The sequence below is a fragment of the Pezoporus wallicus genome, unplaced genomic scaffold (genome assembly GCF_028554395.1).
Source record: "Pezoporus wallicus isolate ANWC-B61680 ecotype Strahan unplaced genomic scaffold, APGP_CSIRO_Pwel_v1 contig_9561, whole genome shotgun sequence".
Classification (NCBI taxonomy): domain Eukaryota; kingdom Metazoa; phylum Chordata; class Aves; order Psittaciformes; family Psittacidae; genus Pezoporus; species Pezoporus wallicus.
Genome location: NW_026639554.1, coordinates 377481 through 400428, shown reverse-complemented (window position 1 = coordinate 400428; position 22948 = coordinate 377481). Strand labels below are relative to the sequence as shown.

General features: G+C 58.5%; 3 protein-coding genes across 4 annotated transcripts in view; 2 read left to right on the top strand and 1 right to left on the bottom strand.

The window, feature by feature from the left end:
- The window catches only part of ASAP3 (ArfGAP with SH3 domain, ankyrin repeat and PH domain 3), a 55691-nt gene extending 33803 nt beyond the window's left edge, over positions 1-21888 (top strand). For both annotated transcript variants that reach the window (XM_057415031.1, XM_057415029.1), the window contains exon 27: positions 21876-21888. The gene's annotated coding sequence lies outside the window, so the exon portion shown is untranslated. The remainder of the gene's footprint in view (positions 1-21875) is intronic.
- On the top strand, positions 1476-8563 carry OPRD1 (opioid receptor delta 1). Its single transcript, XM_057415034.1, has 3 exons — positions 1476-1818; positions 6189-6538; positions 7173-8563. The coding sequence occupies exons 1-3, from the start codon at positions 1619-1621 to the stop codon at positions 7703-7705; spliced, it is 1083 nt and encodes a 360-aa protein (XP_057271017.1). The 5' UTR covers positions 1476-1618; the 3' UTR covers positions 7706-8563.
- Positions 13597-16950, bottom strand: RCC1 (regulator of chromosome condensation 1). The gene is made up of 9 exons (XM_057415035.1): positions 16866-16950; positions 16576-16763; positions 16153-16332; positions 15970-16066; positions 15577-15699; positions 15203-15358; positions 14751-14870; positions 14207-14359; positions 13597-13995 (listed from the first exon to the last, which is right to left on the bottom strand). The coding sequence occupies exons 1-9, from the start codon at positions 16936-16938 to the stop codon at positions 13820-13822; spliced, it is 1266 nt and encodes a 421-aa protein (XP_057271018.1). The 5' UTR covers positions 16939-16950; the 3' UTR covers positions 13597-13819.
- Positions 21889-22948: the final 1060 nt, after the last annotated feature.

Genomic DNA, 22948 nt, shown 5'->3' with positions numbered 1-22948 from the left:
CATCCCATGAGGAACAAAGCGCAGGACGTCAAGCTGTTATAGCACATCAAAGCCATCTCCGTGCTCCCAATCCCTGTCTGTCCCCATCCCGTGAGCCCTCCTGGAGCATTGCCACCAAAGCCAAACGGCACAAACCATTGCACGTCACCGCTGCCTCCTTCGGCAGCGGCCCAGGAGCTGTTTAGCATCTGAACCAGCTGATGAATGAGAAGCTGCTAATTCCCTCCCGGGCCTTCTGACGAGGCTCTTGATGAACGGTTTGGATGCTTTGACACTGCAGGAGCTGCGCAGACTGCAAAGCCCAGCTCCAGACTTGACCCAGCTTCGTGGTCCCTGTCCCTTGCTCCATCCCTCCCCAGTCCAAAGCACCTCAGACTGCAGCAAACTGCCCTCCCCAGCCAAGCCCGGCACACAAGGCAAGGAATGAACCAGCCCCAAAGCAAAGAGGTGATGGAGACACCCCAAATATGGCCCCCACATCCGTTGGGTCCCCGAGGATGGGGAGCATCCCCAGCATCCCTCTTTACCCCCCCAGCCCCCCTCCATACCCCCCAGAATTGTTCCTCCACTCAGGAGGAACAGTGCATCCCCCCAAACCCCTCACCCCACAGCAAACCCCCACGTCCCCCCCGATCTCCCCCCATCCCTCCAAAGCCCCCCACCAACTGCATCCCTTCAGTTCCCTCCCCCACTCCCTCAATCCTTTGAAACCCTCTCAAATTCCCCAACCTCCCTCAACATCCCCCCAACCCATCCAGCCCCCTCCCCAGTATATGGGGGGAGAGAAGGAGGCAGAGGAGAGGCGGTTGGAGAGTGGGGGTCAGGGAGAGCCCAGCTTTGCGTTGCGGACAAGAGGGGGGCTCTTTGTGCTCCCCCCTTCTTCCAGACAAAGAAATCCCGATCCAGCCACGGCGCCGAGATCCATTGCACCCCCCCTCGCCCCCCGAATCCCCTCCATCAAGCCCGGAGCCCCCCGGGATGCTCCGGGCTGCAGGGAACAGGGACAGGGAATGGGCGGGGGGAAGACAGGCAGGGGTCCAAGAGAGGGACAGGGACCGGGATGGTGGGTACACAGACAGGGAATGGGGAGAGGAAGGCAGGCAGGAACAGTGGGATGAGGAGGATAAAGCAGGGATGGCGAGGAACGCAGGCAGGAATGGGGGGGAGGCAAGGATGGGGGGTGTGAGAGGTGCAGGTAGGGACCTGTGGGGAAAAAGGCAGGCAGGAAGAGCGGGATGAAGGGGATAAAGCAGAGATGTGGGGAACACAGGGATTAGGGCGGAGGAGGCAGGCAGGGATGGGGAAATAGAGACCAGGGAGGGAGACAAGGACCTGTCGCTGGCACGGAGGCAGAAGGGAGGAAGGCGTCAGGCAGGGACGGGGGGGGACAGGTAAGGAGCGGGGTGGGGAGAGCCGGCAGGAAGCGGGGAGAGCAGGCAGGGGGTGCAGGCAGGGGGGAGGAGGAGGAGGAAGAGGCAGGCAGGGGTGGGGGCAGCGCCGGGCACGTGGCTCGGGGGACTCGGCGGGTGTATAAAGAGCCCCCGTCCGCCGCGCCGGGCGAGAGGCGGCGGCTGCGGCCGGGAGCGGGACTCGAACCCGCGGCGCTCGGCTGCGGGCCATGGAGCTGCCCACGGCTGCCGGCACCGCCTGGGGCAACGGCACCGCCTGGGGCCCCCTGCCCGGAGCCAACGGCACGGAGGCAGCGCAAGCCAAGAACGCCACCTCCATCCTCATCGCCATCGTCATCACCGCGCTCTACTCCGTGGTGTGCGTGGTGGGGCTGCTGGGCAACGTCCTGGTCATGTACGGCATCGTGAGGTGAGAGCCCCGGAGGGCACGGGCAGCGCGCACGGGGGTGAACGGCGCCGCTTGGGTGAGATGGGGGTGAGCGTGCGCCACGTGCAGGAGACAAGGCAGAAGCGAGCGTGTCCCGGGACTGGGTGCGCGCCGTGTGCGAGGCAGCAGCAGAAGCGAGCGTGCACTGAGTGTGCGAGCGATGGCAGTAAGTGTGCGCCGGGACCCAGCGTCCCCCAGGTGTGAACCGGCAGCAGGAGCGAGGGTGCACCGGGACCGAGTGTGTGCTGTGATTGAGCCAGCAGCAGAAGCGACCGTGCGCTGGGAGCAGGTAGCACACGAATGGCACCACCAAGAGCTGCCCCGCTCACAGGGAGCCTCCCAAGCCCCACAGCCAGGCAGAGGCTCCGCTGGTGCCTGCCCACTCCATCACTGGCACCTGGGATGCGCACAGCATGAATTAACCACCCAGCCCATTCCCGGCTCCGCTGGGAGCTCCTGTTCCTGCTGCTGCAGCCGCTGACTCTGGCGTTTCTCTAACAAAGAGCAGGAGCCCGCATCGCCCAACCCAGCTCGCACCACGGCCAAGCTGCCCCCCAGCACCCACTACCGCCTCCAGCAGCAGGTCCTGGGGGACCCTGAACCCCACTTTGGCCCCATCCAGCTTTGCAGTGGCTAAACCAGGCACCAGTGCAGGACCTCGGCTTGCAGAGGCGCCTCTGCCGAGGCTTTCCCTGTGCAGGGAGCTGGGTCTTCTGGGTCTCTGCGCCCCAAAACAGGCAACAGGACCCCTCAATGCCCCCCTTCTCAGTAGGGAGATGCTGCTGTACCCAGCCTAACGCTTGTGCTGGGGTGCAACATTTCCTGCCTGTACAAACAGCCCCTTTGTCCAGGCCAGTGATGACCCGTCTGGGTGAGAAGGGTTGACCCGGCTGGGGCTGTGGTTAATACATGATGATAAAGCCAAACATTGCAGAGCACAGAACCTCCGTGGCCCCAGCAGCAGCAGGGGCAGGAGCCGTGCTCCCCATCACACCACTGTCGGCAATGGGCTTCACAGCACCCACACCAGAAGGGGCCCTGGATCCATGGGGTTAATCCCAGTTCCCATCACCCCAGGGCTTGCTGTAGCCCCAGCGAGGGCCGAACCCCCCTGGTGCTTGTGGCTGGATTCAGGCACCCCCCCCAAATGCCCGTTTAGAGCCATTCCCCCCCAGCACTTTCAGACCAGAGCGGTGCTGGCAGGAGGTCAGCGCAGCCCGGCGCTGCGTGCGCATGAGATGGATGTGGTGAGTCACCGGGGAGAAGGAAACCTGCCTCAAACATTCCCATGGGGCATGCCAGGCTGCCCAGCAGTCTGTTTGTAACCATCCAAGGGAGTGGGCAATGGGCATGGCATGGCATGGGATGCAATGGGATGGGATGGGATGGGGGTCTCACTCACTGCCCCTCCCTGACACCAAATGGGATTTCTCATGCGCTCCAAGCAGCTTTCAAAGCCAGTCCTGGTCTGGAAAAGCAAATGAAGGTGTTTCTTGCAGAGACATCCATCAGGTCTGTTGTCACTGTGAAGGATGAGAGTCCTTAGCCCCCTCCAGCTGGCTCTGCTCTCTGAGGGGGGGCATTTTAACAGAGAAAGCTTCCATGTGCAAACAACATCTCCCTGATTGAACTCACTGAGTAACCTAATGGTACCCACACTTTAGAAAGCCTGGCTCTAGAGCATCCACAGATCCCATCGTCAGGGCTTCTAGCTGCCCCCATTTCCCACCCACCAACTGATACTGGGATGAAACAGGTTTCCCAAGGAATGAATAAATGCCCCTGGGACAGGAGGGGCTGCAGACGCACAGAGCCCCACACGTGCCTTTGACCCTTACGTGGTTCCGCAGGGCTTTGCTGGCAAGGTTTAGGACAGGAAAGCCGTGTCCATGCAGGGTAAGGCTGCGAAACGGGACCAGCTCGGGTTCAGACCTTGCTGCCAGGGGTGGCCCTGGGTGCCTGGGGATGCAGCACTGAGTTTCCCACATCGGCACTGCTGCACCCAGCGCTGCCCCAGGGGTTTTCCAGGTGGTTTCTGTCACTTCTGTATTTGACAAGAGGTTTGGAGAGTTAAGAGCTCCCTACCTGGGAGCCCAGCTGGAATCTGAGCTGCCCTGAGCTGGCCCCATCCCCTCAGGCTCATCTCTCCATCAGCGCCTTTCAGATTGTTTCCTTCAAGTGTGTCAGCTCCCAATCAAGGCACTTGTTTAATTGCGATGGGTTTGGCAGCCTGGGGAGCTCCATCAGCTCTGCTGCGGGTGAGAAACCTCTTCTCTGGAGAGGCAGCTTTGTTTGCAGCCCTGGGGGGTCACCAGGACCGACCCCCCCACCCTGTGCAGTGGGTTTGACCTGAAGCCTAATCCTGGAAGGGGCTGGATCCTGCCCTGAAACAGCAACTCCTGGGGCTCAGTTGTCATCCCCATCACCCCCTCATCCCCATCAGCCCAGCCATCCCTATTACTCCAGTCATCTTTACCATCCCCATCACCCCAGTTATCCCCATCACTCCAGTTATCCCCATCATCCCCATCACCCCATCATCCCAGTCATCCCTATTACTCCAGTCATCTTTACCATCTCCATCACCCCAGTTATCCCCATCATTCCCATCACCCCCCTCATCCCCATCACCCCAGTCATCCCCATTCCTGCTTCCCCCCCACCAGCACAGCCTGGGGAGGGGGATCCAGCCCTGTCCTCCCACTGCTGGCACATCTGGCTGGGGTTGGAGAAGCCAAACATGCCTGGCAGAGCACAGTGTGTATAACTGATGTTTTCCCCACTGTACTCACAAAGCAGAGATCAAAGAAGTGTGAATCTACCCAAAATGACTAGCTTTTCATCTAGGCGAGGCAAAACCTGGCAATAAGACCAAAGAGAAGTGAAAATAACACAAAAGAGAAATGAAAATGACACCAGAGAGGACTTTCCAAGGAAAAGACATTCTCAATTCTTTTTTTAATGCCATATTTCAAAATAAAATCAAGTTGAACTCTAATATTTCCGCCCTTGGGCAAGGGGCTGCCATTTGCAGCCAGGGTGAATGAAAAGGGACCTGAGTGCTGCTCTTCCAGTGAGGAATAGGTTTTGCAGCCCCTGGTGCTTCCATCAGTGTAACCCAAAGAGTCTCCATCCTCTGATGGAGGAAAGGCTAAAAGGAAGGGGTGGATGGTACCACCAAGCCTAGGAACATCTTTCCTACATCAACCTGCTCTCCTGGTCTCTGGCCAGGGCAGCAGAGCAACAACCATCCGAGATAGGAGCTCCTCACCCCAGTTTCCTCCATGCACCCCATCACACGGTAGGGTTTTTCCATGAGCTGTGTCGAGCATCCTCTCATTCAGCAACCAAGGGGTTGTCTCCTCTCTGCCTCGGGGCTGGGGATGCTCCAGGCAGGTTTATCCGTGCATGGAGATGCCTGTGTTCAAACTGACACTTTCGTTGCTTAATTAGGGTGCATCTAAATGAGCTTGGGGCTGTGGAGGCTGCTCTGAACAACAACTTGCCGGAAGGGAGCACAAGGGAAGGGTTTGAGCTGCCCCAACCCCAACCCACTGCCCTTTGGGGACCCCCAAACCCCCCTCAGCAGCAGGGATGCGCATCCACTTCCAACCAGTCATGACGTTCAAAGCATCACCTAGAACAGGGCTGGGGGCTCTGAGGACACGGACCCATGCCCACCAGCCCTGGTCCTCACCAAAACTGCCTCATCCCTTCAGGAAGGGTTTTGGCACTCAAGACTGGGTGTTCCTCTCACCGTGATGTGACAGGGAGCAGAACCAGTGTGCTCCATGCCACGGCCAAGGCAGACTGGCCTCTCCAAAGGCTCTGGAGCAATAGCCTGGCTAATTGGGCTGCTTCCAGATGGCTTCTTTCCGGGTGTAATCCATCCGATTTCTGCAAGTCAACTCGACAGGGAAGCAAGGGAGAGAATCAGGATTTACTGCCTGGAAAATCAGATAAAGGATATTTTGGGAGGTAAAGGACATTGTGCAACTCCCGCACGGAAATGGGGTGAATTGATGTCATTGGAGAAGTGACTTCTCTGAAATGAATTCAGATTGCCTTTGTATAAAGGCAACGATGGGGCTTGGAGCAAGCTGCTCTAGTGGAAGGTGTCCCTGCCCATGGCAGGGGTTGGAACTGGATGAGCTTTAAGGTCCCTTCCAACCCAAACCATCCATGAGCATATCAGTGCTGCAGGAAGGCACATCACCACCTCACTAAGGGTGATGGCACCTTGAAAGCAGCCAGCAAAGCCACGCTGTGCCCGCTGCTCATCACACTGAGTGAGCACACACATCCTTGGGCACGGTGATCCCGCCCTGACCACCCTGCTCTGCCACCCCCAGGTACACCAAGATGAAGACAGCCACCAACATCTACATCTTCAACCTGGCCCTGGCGGACGCGCTGGCCACCAGCACCCTGCCCTTCCAGAGCGCCAAGTACCTGATGGAGACCTGGCCCTTTGGGAAGCTGCTCTGCAAAGTCGTGCTCTCCATTGACTACTACAACATGTTCACCAGCATCTTCACCCTCACCATGATGAGTGTGGACCGCTACGTTGCCGTGTGCCACCCGGTCAAGGCCTTGGATTTCCGCACGCCAGCCAAGGCCAAGATCATCAACGTCTGCATCTGGGTGCTCTCCTCCCTCATCGGGGTGCCCATCATGGCCATGGCTGTCACCAAGTCAAAAGGCAAGTGGCTACTGGGGCAAGGTCCCCTCTTGTCCCATCTGTCCATCCCAGGCGTGACCTATCAAACCCAAGCAACCTGGTCTTGTAGCAGGTTCGAGCTTAGCGATGGACACCCCTTCATGGGACCATAAGCCGTGGAAAACGGGCATGGTTTTATTGTCCATCTTAGCTGCAGAGGTTGGAAACTGTCCCAGAAATTGTCCTACCCCTTCCGCATTTCCAGTGGAACCAATGCCCCTCCGCAGCTCCTGCGGTGCAAATCAGGTGCCTAAGCCCACCCCCAGTGTTATTGCCAAGTCCCCAGCCTGGCCCACACTGAGATCCTGTGTGAGGACACCAGGGGCTAGGAGAGAGACCCTTGGCTCCAGGAAAGCTCTGGGCAGACCCGTTTCAGTGGAAGTACAATGGGGACACGTCCACCACGGGGGCTGGGAGAAGCCAGTTTGGGGATGGCCCAGGAAACCCTGCAGGGAACAAGTCCCTGGGTCACTGCACCCACTGCATCCCCTTGGCACCAAGGTCCTGGGTATCTCTGCAGGTGTCTGACAGGCTTGGGCAATGCCCAGCCGTGACTGAGCAGAAAGCAAACCAGACACTGCCCTGGCTCCTCCTTTGATCGCTCTCTCCTCCACAGACGGAATGGTGCTGTGCACGCTCCAGTTTCCCGACCCTCCCATCTACTGGGACACCGTGACCAAGATCTGCGTCTTCATCTTTGCCTTCCTGGTCCCCATCTTGGTCATCACCATCTGCTACGGGCTGATGATCCTCCGCCTGAAGAGCGTCCGCCTCCTTTCGGGCTCCAAGGAGAAGGACCGCAACCTGCGGCGCATCACGCGCATGGTGCTGGTGGTGGTGGCAGCCTTCATCATCTGCTGGACGCCCATCCACATCTTCGTCATTGTCTGGACGCTGGTGGACATCGACAAGAAGAATCCCTACGTGGTGGCCAGCCTGCACTTCTGCATCGCCCTGGGTTACACCAACAGCAGCCTCAACCCCGTCCTTTACGCCTTCCTGGATGAGAACTTCAAGAGGTGCTTCCGAGAGTTCTGCCTGCCTTTCCGAGCCCGCCTGGACCACAGCAGCTTCTCCCGGGCCAGGAGCACCACGCGGGAGCGCGTCTCCACCTGCACCCCTTCGGAAGCCCGCTCCAAGCCGGCATGACTAGGCGTGGGCAGGCTGCAGCGGGGCTGCCGGGGCCACGGGGGGGATGACCTGCGCTCAGAAGTGACCCAGGTCACCACCACGGAGCTGTAGCAGAGCGGTGGCCCCGGCCCTGCCGCTGGCTTTGTGCTCCCACGGAGGGAGAGTGACTGGAAAGGAATTTTCCATCCCGGAGAAGCAGGGACGAGGGAGTCAGGACTCAGCGAGCGATGGAGAGGGCCAACAGGAGGCACAGCCCAGGCAGAGCTGCTCCCACCACTGAGGGACAATGTGCCAGCCCCATGCACACAACAAGGGTCCAAGGCACGGCCCAAGCACTGGGACACCATGAATGAATGCCTATGAGTTTCTTCTCCTGCACGGCCCACGATGGCATCACAGACCATGGCAAGAGGGGAAACGCTCCCATGGCCGAAGGGGACTGTGCCGGGGGTGATGCCACATCATGAGGCCTCGCTCCATCCCCCTGGGTCCAAAAACCAGCCAGAGACAGGAGGAGAAAATGATGCCACTTCAGAGACCCTTGTCAAAGAGCTCCACATCCATAGGAAAACCATTACTGGAGTTCTCCACGTTGGGACTGTCCCCAGAGGACAGCTTTGTGCTGTTCATGTCATCACTGGATCATTTAGAGACCTCCGACTGCAGCCAGGGCAGCCCTAGATACAGATGTGATGCTGGGAACACGGATAAAGGCAGGGCATAAAGCAGGGCACATCTTGGCTGATGCCAGGTTCTCCATGCCCAGCATCCATCGGGATGACAGGGAACTGCTCCTCAGCCATCTGCCTCCAAAGCTGCTAAGGCTGAGAAAGATCTCATGAAGGGAGCAAGCTGGGGGACGTGAGGAGTGCTAAAGGAATGAGTCCAACAGGACTCCCCTGCCCGCTGGCTGAGGGATGGACAACAGCACTGCCCGGGTCCCCTTTAGCAGGGCCAGAAAGTTCAGGATGGAGAAGATGGGGGGAAACAACATCACCCTCATTCCATCACCCCCAAGCACTGAGGGAGCACCCACAGCCCACAAGAGGCAGAGGTTTAGGGGGTTTATGCTCAGCACTTCCCTGGATGGAAGAGACAAGGCAGGAGCGGCTCCAGGGCAGGAACTGGGGGAAAACCCCCTAGAGGAGAGCTGAAGGTGTCCGGAAGGATGTGGAGACCTCCCTTCAGCTCTCCACTTCCACCCGGAGGCAAACCCCTCAGCAGCACCCAGCTGCACCGCAGCTGGAGATCTCCATTTAACCCCCTCATTCCTGTGATTCTAACTCTTGATGTGCTGGCCCCAGATCATTGATGTAACCCCCCTCAGTGTCCCCTGGGGATACCGACCCCAGATCAAGGCCGGGAAAGCAATGTCTGCAAGCACAGCAACAGAGGTGCCGAGAGACACTGGGGGGGCCAGGGAGGGGTGACCCCCATCACCCATGGATAGGGCACCTCGCTCCGTGCTGCAGCTTGGAGGGCACTGTATGCCTCTGTGTATATACCTGTATATCTGCCTGTAGCTGTCCGAATTGAAGTGATGCCAGGTCACCCCCTGTGTGTGATGGAGCTTGGGATCCGCCAGGTCCCCAGCACAGCTGGGACCTCACCAAGTGCTTCAGCCAATATTTCCAGCTCCAGCCCTTGTGATTTTGGGTTTTCGGTGTCATTTCTGCCCAGGAACTCTGCTTTCTACAGCAAGAAATCAATAAAACCAGAGCTAGCGAGCACCTTCCAGCTCTCCTTTGACCCTGGGGCACTGGGAATGAGCCGGGCGCCCCGCAGGGTGGTGTTTTGGGGGTGATGGGAGAGGAGCTACCTCTCGATTCATGCTTTGGATTGGGAAAACCCAGCCCCAGGACAGCCGGAGCCCCTCAAGCCGAGGTTATTTTGCAAGCCCCGGGATCCAGGAGCCCTTGCACCACCCCACGGGCACTGGAGGGGCGATGCAGCTGTATTCTCATGGCCCAGCAGCTCCAGCTGCGGCTCCGATGACGTTCGTAACGAGGGGTTAGTGCGGATGCAGCAGGAGCGGTGCTGGGGTCGGTAACGCTGCTCCTCAGTCATTGGGAGTTTAAGGTATTTGTTCTGTACCAGGCTACACGCAGGGACCGTCTCCACAGCCCAGCACCATGTTTGCTCTTACAGCAAGGGTCCTTTTCCAATGAATCCACCCGAGCACCCCAGGCTCCATCCCTACACGTGTGATGGACTCGGAAGCTGCGTGCTCCTTTGTCTGCTCAGCAGGTTTAGGCTGACTTTGTACCTGCATTATTATGCACATGGAAATGAAGGCAGGCGGCTTTCCTGGTGAGAGCTCCCAGCAGCCGGGGCTGGGTTCAGGCTCTCAGCACTGAAGAGCCGCTGCTTGGCTCGGAACTCCTCATGGAAAAGGGAAAACCCAACACCAGGAATCATTTCTAGGCCTAAATTCTGCCACATGGGAGCGGGGGGAGCATGCGGAGGGGGGGTGTTGGTGTCCCCAGGATCCTGCTCCCCAAGGGATGGCCTGAGAAGTTTTCCCTATTTTTGGCCTTTTGTAAGATACTGGCCCAGATTCCCAGCCTAATGACAGGAATTTGGATGGGGCTTGGAGCCAGCTGCTCCAGTGGAAGGGTCCCTGCCCGTGGTTGGAGCTGGAGGAGCTTTAAGGTCCCTTCCAACCCAAACCGGGCTGGGATTTTACAGCTATAAACTCAGCATCCCCAGACCCTCTGGAAGATGCAATTCCCTCCCAGCAGATCCCACAGGAGCAGTGCAGAGGTAGATTTCCTTTGCATCCCCACTCCCACCACACAAAACGCTTTCATTCCAGAGACAACAGAGCCTCCCAACACCAGGGCTCATCCTCTGTAGATGCTAAAACCCCAAATCCCACATTCCCGTCTTTTGTCTCTAAATTAAAAGCCTTTTAGGCACTTCCAATAGCAACAGATGGGGACCAGGAATGCGGGATTGGAGCCGCTGATCAAAGACCCCCCTGGCAATGACAAAGGGTCTGGTGATGGAGAACCTCAGCTGTGCACCACGGTCCGCCCCCAACCCCACCACAGGACCCCAATCCCTCCTCCTCAGCCCCAAAACACCCCCACCTCGCTCTGCTGGTGCAAAACCTCATTAATGAGACGCTTCCCTTTCCTCAATTAAGCTGTTTTCCTTCAGCCACCCTCTCCCCCCCGTGCGGGGGCTCATCCTTCCCCCAATTCCCAGCGACTTCCCATTGAAGTGTCACTCCAGCTCCAAGACAATGACAGCTGATTCATCAGCTCTCAAGAGTTTCAACCTTATTGTTCTCCCCAGCCCCTTTTTTTCCTCTTCTTTCCTGAAAATACCAACTCCCAAGGGAACGTTTTCCCCTTCCCAGGAGCAGCCCCTCAAGGATGGGTGAATGGGAACGATCCCTGCAGGGGATGGAGGAGGGACCCGCATCAGCTCCTGGTAGGGTCCAGCACTGGGGTGACCACGCAGGATGGTACCACCAGCTCCATCCATCCTTACCTGGGGGATGGATGCAAAAGGGATGAGGAGCAGTGGGAGTGCTGGGATGGGGGCTCCTGGCTCACAGCAGCTCATCAGCGTTGCCCCAGTGCCGGAGGAGTCCCACATCCCCCTTGATCAAGTCTCTCTCTGCGTTTCTTAGCTATAAATAGGTTGGTGAGGTTCAAAGACACATGAAAAGCAGCAGAACTCTGCAAAGCCAACTGCATTGCAGTGACATTGATGGGAAAAGGGTGGCAAAGCAACCCAGGGTGGGGTTTTTCCCCTGGAAGGGATAGGAAAACACCAGTACTGGTTTTGGAAACAAGACATTCCCAGCTTGTTGCTGGGAATCAGGCCCAGGACAACAAGCAACTTCCCCATCAGGTAGCCAGCACCAGCAGGTCACTTCTGGTAGCAGAGCATCAAACAGAGGGTGATGGTCCCTGGAGAGCAGCATTAGCCGTGAGATTAAGTGACGGCAAAGTCCAGGCTCCATCCTTGGCATTAAAACACTTCCCATGGGCCCACACCCCAACTTCACGCTTACATGGGAAAAGAAGAGAGCCCTTTGGAAGCCAGCACTGCAGCCACCAAACACAAACCCGGCTTTTTGTGGTGGGAGAGGTGGTGCTGGAAGCCCAGAGACACCGGGGATGGCCCTCAAACAGGGAGGGTGATGGGGACAAGCACAGAACTACACAATCAACCAGGCTGGATTAAGCTCATCCAGTCCAACCCTTACCCTTACCCCAGCACTGCCCAGGCCACCCCTGCCCCATGGCACTGAGGCCTCGTCTCCACGGGCTGTGAACACTTGCAGTGGTGGTGACTGCAGCCCTGCCCTGGGCAGCCTCTTCCAATGCCCGAGCACCCTCTGGGGCAGGAATTGTTCCTCAGCTCCATCTAAACCTGCCCTGGTGCAGCTTGAGGCCGTTTCCTCTTGTCCCATCCCTTGTTCCTTGGGAGCAGAGCCCAGCCCCTCCTGGCTCCATCCTCCTCTCAGGCAGTTGTAGGGAGCCATCAGGTCCCCCCTGAGCCTTCTCATCTGCAGACTGAACCCCCCAGGTCCCTCAGCCTTTCCCCATCACACTTGGGCTCCAGGCCCTGCACCAGCCCCATTGCCCTTCTCTGGCCCCGCTCCAGCTCCTCAGTGTCTCCCCAGAGCTGAACACAGCGTTCAAGGTGCAGCCTCACCAGTGCCCAGCGCAGGGTGACAATCCCTGCCCTGGTCCCGCAGGCGGGGACCATCCCCTCTCCCAGGGCAGCGATCCGGATCCCCATCACCTTCTCCTGCTGCCATCCCGCGGCCGTGTCCCACAACTGCACACCCGTGCTCAGCACTGGCTCAGGATGCGACCACCGCAGCACCCACAGGGCGGCCCTAGCACCCCTCCAAGGCACAGGGAGCCCCAGGTTTATCAAAACTGTTTATTCCAAACGTTAAAAGATTACATTTTCTTTTCCCCTCTCTTCCTCAATCAACCAAAATACATTTGCTTTAAAAAACCCAACTTATTCTGAAGCACTGGACAAGCCCCGGCTGCACACCCCACACGCCCCCCCCAGCTTCCTCCTATTGCTATAACTTAACACATAAAACCGAAACTCTGCAGAGCCCTCTTCTCAGTCCAGGTACCTGGAATGCAGCGTGGAAAGAGAAGATGGGGCAGGCCAGGCACAGGCAGCGAGACCAGCTGGATGGAGACTAGAGCCCTGCTGTTTCAAGCGACTCCATGCATAGCTGTGCTTTGGCTGTCTTCTCAGCAAGGCCCTAACAGCAAATCCAGCTCCTTCCTCAGCAGAGGACAGAGGAAAACAAGTTAAAACTAACCAAATCCCCACCCGTAGGATGGATTTTGTTGGGTTTCCAAAGGGAATGGGAAAGAGTGGGACTGCAAACAGCAGCGCTGGGGGCGGCTGCTCCAGGCAGCAGGGAGAAGGGGAACGTGCTCCCAGCCTCGCTGCCTGGGGTTGGCTCAGCTGTGTCAGTGGCGATGGGTGGGAGGCAGGAGTCCCCCTTCCCTTCTCCAGCAGGCACGGTGTACAGTGTGGATCGGGCATTGTCCGGCAGCATTCCCCCCACAGGCTCCCAGACACCCGGCAGCAAGTCCCCACCAAGCACTGGTGTGAGATGAGAGCTCCTCTGGGCAAGGAGCTCCCCCCAGACTGAGCCCAGAGGGGTTCAGCGGGTGCCAACAGACAAATCCGTGCTGGAGAGGTAAAAGATGTTTAGGTTATGGGGCTGGAACATGGGGGCCTTGGAAAGCCTGATGCTCAAATCCTGCTGAGTAGTGAAGAACAAGGCCCTCAGCTTTGCCAGGCCAGGAAATAACTTCAAACACCAGAGAACAACAACTTGGGAAACCCATCCAGCCACAGCACTGAGATTGATTTAGGACCAAGCCAACCTGGGGGAGCTGACAGAGCACCGGGCACCGTGGGAAGACAAGACACACACAGGGAGAAACCACGAGCACCCCTGGAGAGCCCTGCTCCAGCCACGGGGTCTGCTCCCAGCTCCGGGAGCCTCCTGCCCTCCCCCTGCCAGTGATGGGACACCAGAGCTGGAAACCAGTCACCCGTCCCAGGTGGAAGGCGGGGGGGGTGTGCAGGTCCTGTCATCCCACTGGGCTCAGCTGAGCTGTCGCTTCATCAACTCTGCTCCTTGTCCTTGACCAGCAGCACAGTGTGCTGCCCACCACTGGACACGGCCAGCACCGTGCGGTTCTCCAGCTGCTTGCCCACCATCTCCACAGGGCTCCAGGCGTCCTCCTCCTCCCCTGTGCCCAGCTGGTAGTTGGTGCCCATGCCCCAGGCGAACGCTCGGCCTGCAAGGGAGGTGATGCAAGTTTTGACTGATGGGAAGGGACCAAGCAGCCAAACCCAAGGGGACTCCAGACCCTGAGCTCAGTGATGGGTGCCAGAGATACAGCAGGGAGAAGAGAAGCAGCACCTGCAACTCGGAGGTGTTTGATCACACACAGCCAAGGCAAGGGGGGCAGGAAGGGTGGATGAAGGGCAGCGCTCCCAAGCACTCACCGTCACTGCTGACAGCGTAGCCAACCGAAGCTCCGCAGGCCACAGAGGAGATGCTGGGCAGCTCAGGGATGACTGTGGGTGTGCTCTTCTCCTCTGCCCCAGCCCCGAGGCCCAGGCGGCCGTACTCTGCCCTGCCCAGGCTGTAGGCTTTCCCTGGAGGACAACACACGCATAGGAGGTGAGAAAGCAGCACGCAGCAGGACACAGCCCCTCAGTGTGAGACATGGAGGAGCATCACTGCTCCCAACCACAACCTGGCTCCCAACCAGGAGGTGCAGGGTGGCACAGAGACCCTTGAGCCTCCCAGAATCAAGGGGGTGAACGCACGCCTGGACACACTATTGAGCCTGGGAGAGCAGAGCTCACAAGAGACTCCCGGTTTCTTTCACCCTGCCCTTTGCTGCACGTTCACTGCCCTGCTGCTGCCCTGAACACAGGACTTGGGAGGGCTCCAGCACGTCACTGTCACCCCAACACCTTCTCAGCGGGGACGAGGGGCACCTCGATGGGCTCCCCCCAGCCTGCCCCTCCCGCCAGCACTCACCCTCTGAGTCCACACACACTGTGTGGTGCTGCCCTCCAGAGAACCCGACCCAGGACTTGGTGGAGTTCTTGAAGCACGTCAGGTTCTGTGGGGAGAAGCAGGGCTCGGTGCCCTGGGTGCCTGCAGGGTGGGACACATGAACCCAGGCACGTCAGATCCACAGGCATGGGCAGCTCAGGCCAGGCACCAGCACGGAGCCATCCACCCCACCAGAGACGAACACAGCCCCCACATCAATGCTCAACCCCACTGGCTGCCGGGACTGGGACCTAAACCCAAAGCTCTGCAGGGTGACCCCCCCAACCACAATTTCCCAGCTCTGGTGTGCCCAGTGGGTACTTGGTGTTCAGGACCCAGCAGTGTCCCCCCGCCCCAGCCCAGGGCAGCAAGGACTGGGAAGACCACATCCAGACCAAAGCAGGCAGATCTGGAGGGATGGAAGCAAAGCTCACCAAGCTGATGGTAGTTAGAGAGGCCGAATCCATAGATGTGTCCCTCCTCTGTGATGGCAAAAGTGAAATAAGCCCCACAAAAGGCATCCTGGAAACGCAATTTGCCTCTGTTGCCTTTGCCTCTGACAGGGACGCGCTCGGGGATCAGCAACCGCTCTGAGGGCAGAAGACACAGTGTCACAGGAGGACTAATGATTTACACCTTCTTCCTCCCACTCAAATCCAGCTCATTGAACTCAATCCACACAGGAGGCCTTGAGTGAGAAGGTTTTCCTTTAAGGGGAAGGGACTGGGGCTCTTTGCTCCTCTGCAAAGTGCAGAGCTGGGACCAAAGGATGCAGCACTGGGTGCCACCAAGCACCAAAGTAACTCACGTAGACCTCTCCTTCCTCCTCGGTTGGCAAAGAGCTCTGGCACTCTCCCCAGCTGGCCCTGCTCACCACAGCCACACGTGAAGAGGTCACCATCCACCGTCAGCATCACTAGGTGGTCATTCCCTGGGAAGAGACAAGGGTGAGTGCTTTGACACTGCAGGGCCACAAGTCAGGGCACTCTTGTAAGGCACCTTACATCAGATTGGGTCAAATATTAACAACACGCTCAAGGGTGGAGGAGACACAATGTCCATTCTCTCTCAAGAGCCAGAGAAGACAAACAGCCAAGAGGGTGGAAAAGGACATGGAACTTCTGTATCTTCACCTTCTTCTAAGGGTTGGCAAGGCCTCGTGCACCAGCCCGACCCACACACACACCAGGACCTTGCTCACCTGAGACAATTTTAATGACGGGTGCATTGATCTGGAGCAGCACAGGGATGGAGCTGGTCTTCATGGGCTCCAGCAAGCCGATCACCCCGTTGTTATCCTGGGTGGAGACACAGATTGCAGGGACGTGAGTCACGGAAGCAGCGACCACGGGCAGAGCTTGCAGCGTGCAAGGCATCAACGTACCCGGAAGGAGCCCCAGACAAAAACCCTGCCGTCCTCCGTCAGCGCAGCCGTGTGACTGTCCCCTGCAGACACCTGCACCACCTTCTCCTGCAGCTCCACCAGCCCCGGCGTGGTCTCGGACCCTTCTGCCGAGGTGTCTCGCCCGAGGGCACCCTCATCATTGCAGCCAAAGGTGTAGATCTGCAGATAGAGAGCGAGCTGCTCAGGACAGCTCCCAGAGGGGCATGAGGGGACAGAGACCGACCAGGCTGAGTTTCCTTTGGAGCCCCACAAACGCTGTGATCCGCAGCGTGAAGACCACGTTCATCCCCAGAGCCGGAGTGAGCAACGCATCCGGGCAGAGCAGGACGTGTCCTGCTCCCGAACACAGCCCAGAGCTCGCAGGGAAGCGCGGCTCAGCCCCCGAGCCCACGCTGCACTCACCTTCCCTGTCTGGCTGAGGCACACCGTGTGCATGCCCCCAGCTTCCGCCTGCAGGATCATCTCCGGCAGGGACACCAGGGCTGGTTTCTTCCTCTCCATCACATCCTCTCCCAGGCCCAGCTGGCCAACATCGCCCTGCCCCAGCGTCAGCACCAGCCCGGGCTGCGTGCGGTGGGACGGGTGGCACACTGCGGGGACAGAAACGCTGCAGATAGCACACGGAATGGGGAAAACAGCCCTGAAATCACAGCTGGGAGCGGGGAGGGAGAACTCCCGGGGCTTCCCCTCACCTTTAATCCGCTTCCCCCCGGGAGACTCCTGGTCTGGCGCCAGGCTCTTCTTGCCGGTGCGCTTCCTCGGCATGCTGCTGGGATCTGAGCACAGGCACGCTGCTGGGGGCACCCCCTTCATCCCCCCGCCCTGCGGTCCAGCACCGACCCCTGCTCCCCACCGGGACAAGGGAGGACGGAGCCGGAGCCGGGCCCGGGCCCGCCGCAGCCGTTTGAATCGCCCGCGCCGCCACACGTGCGGCCGCGCAGGCCCGCGCTGGGCCCCCCGCTCCCGCCCGCCCTGCCCGCAGCACCGAGAGCGGCCCCGGGGCTCGGCCCGGCCGGACCCCCCCGCTCCCGCCGCCGCCTCCTCGCCGCCGCCGCCCCCTCCCCGCTCCAGCTCCGGCCCCCGCCGCGCTCCCACCTCCGCTCCGCCGCCACCGGAGCCAACCGACCCCGCACTGCGCATGCGCGGAACGGCGCGGAGCAGGGCACAGCGCGCTCTGTCGGCAGGGAGGACTCGGGACGGGGAGGGGAGGGGAGGGGAGGGAAGGGGAAGGGAAGGGAAGGGGAAGGGGAAGGGGAAGGGAAGGGGAAGGGGAAGGGGAAGGGAAGGGAAGGGAAGGGAAGGGAAAGGAAGGGAAGGGAAGGGAAGGGGAAGGGGAAGGGAAGGGAAGGGAAGGGAAGGGGAAGGGAAGGGAAGGGAAGGGAAGGGAAGGGAAGGGAAGGGAAGGGGGAAGGGAAGGGAAGGGGAAGGGGAAGGGAAAGGAAGGGAAGGGGAAGGGAAGGGGAAGGGGAAGGGAAGGGGAAGGGGAAGGGGAAGGGAAGGGAAGGGAAGGGAAGGGAAGGGAAGGGAAGGGAAGGGAAGGGAAGGGAAGGGAAGGGAAGGGAAGGGAAGGGAAGGGAAGGGAAGGGAAGGGAGGGGAAGGGAAGGGAAGGGAAGGGAAGGGAAGGGAGGGGAAGGGGAAGGGAAGGGAAGGGGGAAGGGAAGGGAAGGGAAGGGAAGGGAAGGGAAGGGAAGGGGAAGGGAAGGGAAGGAAGGGAAGGGAAGGGAAGGGAAGGGAAGGGAAGGGAAGGGAAGGGAAGGGAAGGGAAGGGAAGGGAAGGGAAGGGAAGGGAAGGGAAGGGAAGGGAAGGGAAGGGAAGGAAGGGAAAGGAAGGGAAGGGGAAGGGGAAGGGAAGGGAAGGGGAAGGGGAAGGGAAGGGAAGGGAAGGGAAGGGGAAGGGGAAGGGAAGGGAAAGGAAGGGAAGGGGGAAGGGAGGGGAAGGGAAGGGGAAGGGAACGGCAGGGAGGCTGTGAGGGAAGGGGAAGGGAAGGGGAAGGGTTAGGACATGCAGTGAGGGATGGGGGGCACTAACAGGGAAAGGTGAAGGCTTTAATGCAGACATTAACTTCCCAGTGCCCGCTCCCGGCCGTCCCATAGCATGATGTGTCCAGCCCCTGCTCCCACAGCTGAGGAGCCAGGACAGAAGATGTTGCTGGGGCTCTTCTACCTGCGGTGATCTCCAACACCTTTTTCATCCGCCCCAGCCGTGTTGTTGGGCTTGCAGGCTTCATCTCCATGGTGGTGCCTTAAATTTGAGTTAGGCTAAGGTTAGAGTTCACAGATCCACAAGCTCCAGGGACAGCCATTGTGCTGGGAAAGCAGGCCTCATTTCTATGCTAGCAGCTTAAAGGAAAGCTGGTGCTGGGTATGTTCTACACGTGGTGAGCTCGCAATGGTGCCACCAGCATTGCTCTCACTCCTCCCTTTCCCACCTAAACCTGAAACTCCATCTGCGCACTGCCTCTCTGGTACCCGCTCCTGGGCATCCTGCAGCACAGCTCACAGAGCGTGGATGTGCAGCCCTTGCTCCTACAGTTGAAGAGCCAGGAGGGAAAGCTGCCGCTGGGCATCTTCTACCTGTGGTGAGCTCCGTAATGATGCCACAAGCATTGCTCTCACTCCTCATTTTGATGCTTAAATCTCCTTCTGTGTACTGCCTGTAATGTCTTTTGCCTGCCCTTGGGCGTCCTGGAGCACAGCTCCCAGAGTGCAAACATCTGACCCCTGCTCCCACAGCTGAAGAGCCAGGAGGGAGAGCTGGTGCTGGGCCTCTTGTACACGCAGTGATCTCCGCAATGGTGTCAGCATTGCTGTTGCTCCTCCTTTACCCACCTAAAACTAAACCTCCATCTCTGTACTGCCTTTCCTCTCTGGTGCCTGCTATCGGGTGTCGTGGAGCACACCTCACGGAGTTTAAATGTCCAGCCTCTGCTCCCTCAGCCAAAACCCCAGGACATAAAGCTGGTGCTTAGCATTACCTACACAGAGTGAGCTCTGGAACAGTGCCCCACCAACGTGGCAATCCACCCTTGCTTTGCCACTCAGAAGCCCATCCTTCTGCTGTCTCGGTGGTGCCTGCTTTTGGGCTACCTGGAATATGGATGTAGTGCTGGGGAAAATGCTGCCGGTCTTGCTGTATTGAAGAATCATTTTGTCTCTTTGACCCTTTCTGTGTTACAGACGTCAGACCAACAAGCAAACATGCCTCATCCTGCCCCTTTTATCCCAGCTGGTGGTTCAGCGCACCCCTGCCCCAGGGCACTGAGGGAGGGGCTGTGGGTGTTGACTGGGGTATGTAAGGCACAGTGTTTCCCTGTGAGCTCATTCAGGTCTATGGGGTTTAGCCAGGTCACCTACCTGGTGTGTGTATTGTAATTTTTGACTATTGTGCTGTTGTGCTTTGTTATTTGCTGACATGGAATCAGCTGGCTGAATACCTTCAAGACATGTCAAGCTTTACCAATGTATGTGTTAATAAATAATTCTGCAAGGTTTGCTTTTCTAAGATATTATATTTATAGGCGCTCTTTAGCTTTCTTAATATGGCTTATTAGGACATTCCATTCTATTTATTATCAGGTGCTGAATGTATTTTTCACTGAAAGCAGAGTTTTGAGGTGATTTTCTACTGCTTTTGTTCTGTACTGGACTATTTATTCACTGTTAAGAGAACCAAAGCAGAACAGTGACAAAAAGCTGGAACCAGGAGTCAGTTGTCAGGTGTTGGTAGTTTGGTGAAGGAAGAAGCATGCCTGGTTGGTTGTGCTCATCACCTACACACAGGGATCCCGTGAACAGCCCCACCAAGCTGGCAATTGGTCTGTGTTTTCATAGAATCATAGAATGGTTTGGGTTGGAAAGGACCTTAAGATCATCCAGTTCCAACCCCCTGCATGGGCAGGGACACCTCACACTAAACCAGGTCACCCAAGGCCTCATCCAACCCTGTTCCAACACTGCCAGGGATGGAGCATTCACAACCTCCCTGGGCAACCCATTCCAGTGCCTCACCACCCTCACAGGAAAGAATTTCCTCCTTAGATCCAATCTAAACTTCCCCTGTTTAAGTTTTAACCCGTTACCCCTTGTCCTGTCACTACAGTCCCTAATGAAGAGTCCCTCCCCAGCATCCCTATAGCCCCCTTCAGACACTGGAAGCTGCTCTGAGGTCTCCATACAGCTTCTCTTCTCCAGGCAGAACAGCCCCAACTTTCTCAGCCTGTCTCCATACAGGAGGTGCTCCAGCCCCTGAGCATCCTCGTGGCCTCCTCTGGACTTGTTCCAACAGTTCCATGTCCTTTTTATGCTGAGGACACCAGAACTGCACACAATGCTCCAGGTGAGGTCTCACAAGAGCAGAGCAGAGGGGCAGGATCACCTCCTTCGCCCTGCTGGTCACGCTCCTTTGGATGCAGCCCAGGACACGGTTGCTTTCTGGGCTGTGAGCGCACACTGAAGCCGGCTCATGTTCATTTTCTCATCCACCAACACCCCCAAGTCCCTCTCCTTGGGCTGCTCTGAATCTCTTCTCTGCCCAACCCGTAGCTGTGCCTGGGATTGCTCCGACCCAGGTGTAGGACCTTGCCCTTGTCATGGTTAAACCCCATGAGGTTGGCATCAGCCCCCCTCACAAGCGTGTCGAGGTCCCTCTGGATGGCATTCCTTCCCTCCAGGGTATCAACCGAACCACACAGCTCGGTGTCATAGGCAAACTTGCTGAGGGCGCGCTCAATCCCACTGTCCATGGCAGCCACAAAGATGTTGAACAAGACCGGTCCCAACACTGATCCCTGAGGGACACCAGTGGTTACTGGTCTCCAGCCGGACATTGAGCCATTGACCACAACTCTTGGTGTGCGGCCATCCAGCCAGCTCTTTATCCACCGAGTGGTCCATCCATCAAATTGATGTCTCTCCAGTTTAGAGACAAGGATGTCGTGTGGGACAGTGTCGAACGCTTTGCACAAGTCCAGGTAGATGACATCAACTGCCCTACCCCTGTCCATCAGTTCTGTAGCCCCATCATAGAAGGCCACCAAATTGGTCAGGCAGGATTTCCCCTCAGTGAAGCCCTGCTGGCTGTCACCAAGCACCTTGTTGATTTTCATGTGCCTCAGCATGCCTTCCAGGAGAATCTGCTCCAAGATTTTGCCAGGCTCAGGGGTGAGACTGACTGCTCTGTAATTCCCCGGGTCATCCATTTTCCCCTTCTTGAAAATGGGGGTTATATTTCCCTTTTTCCAGTCTTCGGGAATTTCACCTGACTGCCAGGATTTCTCAAATATGATGGCCAGTGGCTTAGAAACTTAATTACGCCAGCTAAAACTCTCTGTGCTTCTTCCCCGTAAACCATAGGCAGGTGTCCTGGAGCACAGCTCATGGAGTGCAAACGCCCAGGCCCTGCTCCTAGGCCCGAGGTGGCAGCACAGGAAGTTGCTGCTGGTTAGCCCTTGCAACTGAACACCCCCAGACCGGTGCCATCGACAAGGCAGCTCACCCTAGCTTAAACCACCACAGCCCCCTAAAGCCCCGTTTCTACACCGCGCTTGTGTTGATGCTCCCAAGTGTCCTGGAGCACACAGCGCAGAGCGCTCCCAGAGCCGAGGAGCCAGGGCAGGAGCTGCCGCTGGGCATCACCTGCACGTGGAGACCTCCGCAACGGTGCCACCGGCACGGCACCGAAACCCGTGCGGGTGATGCCCAGCGGCAGCTCCCGCCCCGGCTCCTCGGCCGTGTGCGCAGTGAACCAGGGCGCCCGCCAGGGGGCAGCAGCCAGCGGGGCGCGTTGCGGTGCTGCGCCGGGGGCACGCGGCCGCCGCCATGGCTGGCGAGGCAAGGTCGGCGCCGTTGCTCCCGTGGTGATGTCGCGACGTATTTTCCGTCGCAACGACGCCGCCGCTGTTACCGAGGCAACGGCACCGGCACTGTTAACGAGGCGACGCCGCCGCCATTGTTACCGAGGCATGTCGCCGCTATTGTTACTGCGAGAACGTCCCCGTCCTAAGTACAATGGCAACGTCGCCGCCATTGTTACCGAGGCATGTCGCCGCTATTGTTACTGCGGGAACGTCCCCGTCCTAAGTACAATGGCAACGTCGCCGCCATTGTTACCGAGGCAACGTCACCGCTGTTGTTACAGAGACAGCGTCGCCAACGTAGTTACCATGGCAACGTCGCCGCCGTAACTACCAAGACACGTTGCCGCCGCTGTTACCGAGGCAACGCTGACGCCATTGTTACCGAGGCATGTCGCTGCCATTGCTAACGAAGCAACGTCGCCTGCGTTCCGCCGTTATTACCCTGGCAATATCGCCGCCATTGTTACCGAGGCAAAGCTGCCGACGTAATTAGCGAGGCATGGCATGTCGCCGCCATTGTTATCGAGGCAATGGTGCCGACAGCAGCTGCCGAGGCAGCCTGGCCGCCATAATTAGCGAGGCAACGTCGCCGCCATTGCTACCGAGCCTGCTTTTCCGCAGGTACCGGTGCCGCCGAAATTCTCGCAGTCAGGTCGCCGCCATGGGTACCGAGCAACATCCCCGCCGCGGTTAACGAGGCAGCGGCGGCTCCGCACGTCCTGCGGGGCACCGCTCCCGGAGCGCAGCGGCGCTGCTCTGCTGCGCTTGCCCCTGACCCGGTGGGGCCGTGCCCTGGGAGCCCCTGTGTGGTGAGGGGGAGTGAGGGAGGAAACGTTTCCCTGCTGATGGGGTTTGAACCAGGCGTGTTGGTTTAAACGGGCTGACGGCTCCTGCAGGCTTTGTGACTCAGTGCCGGTGT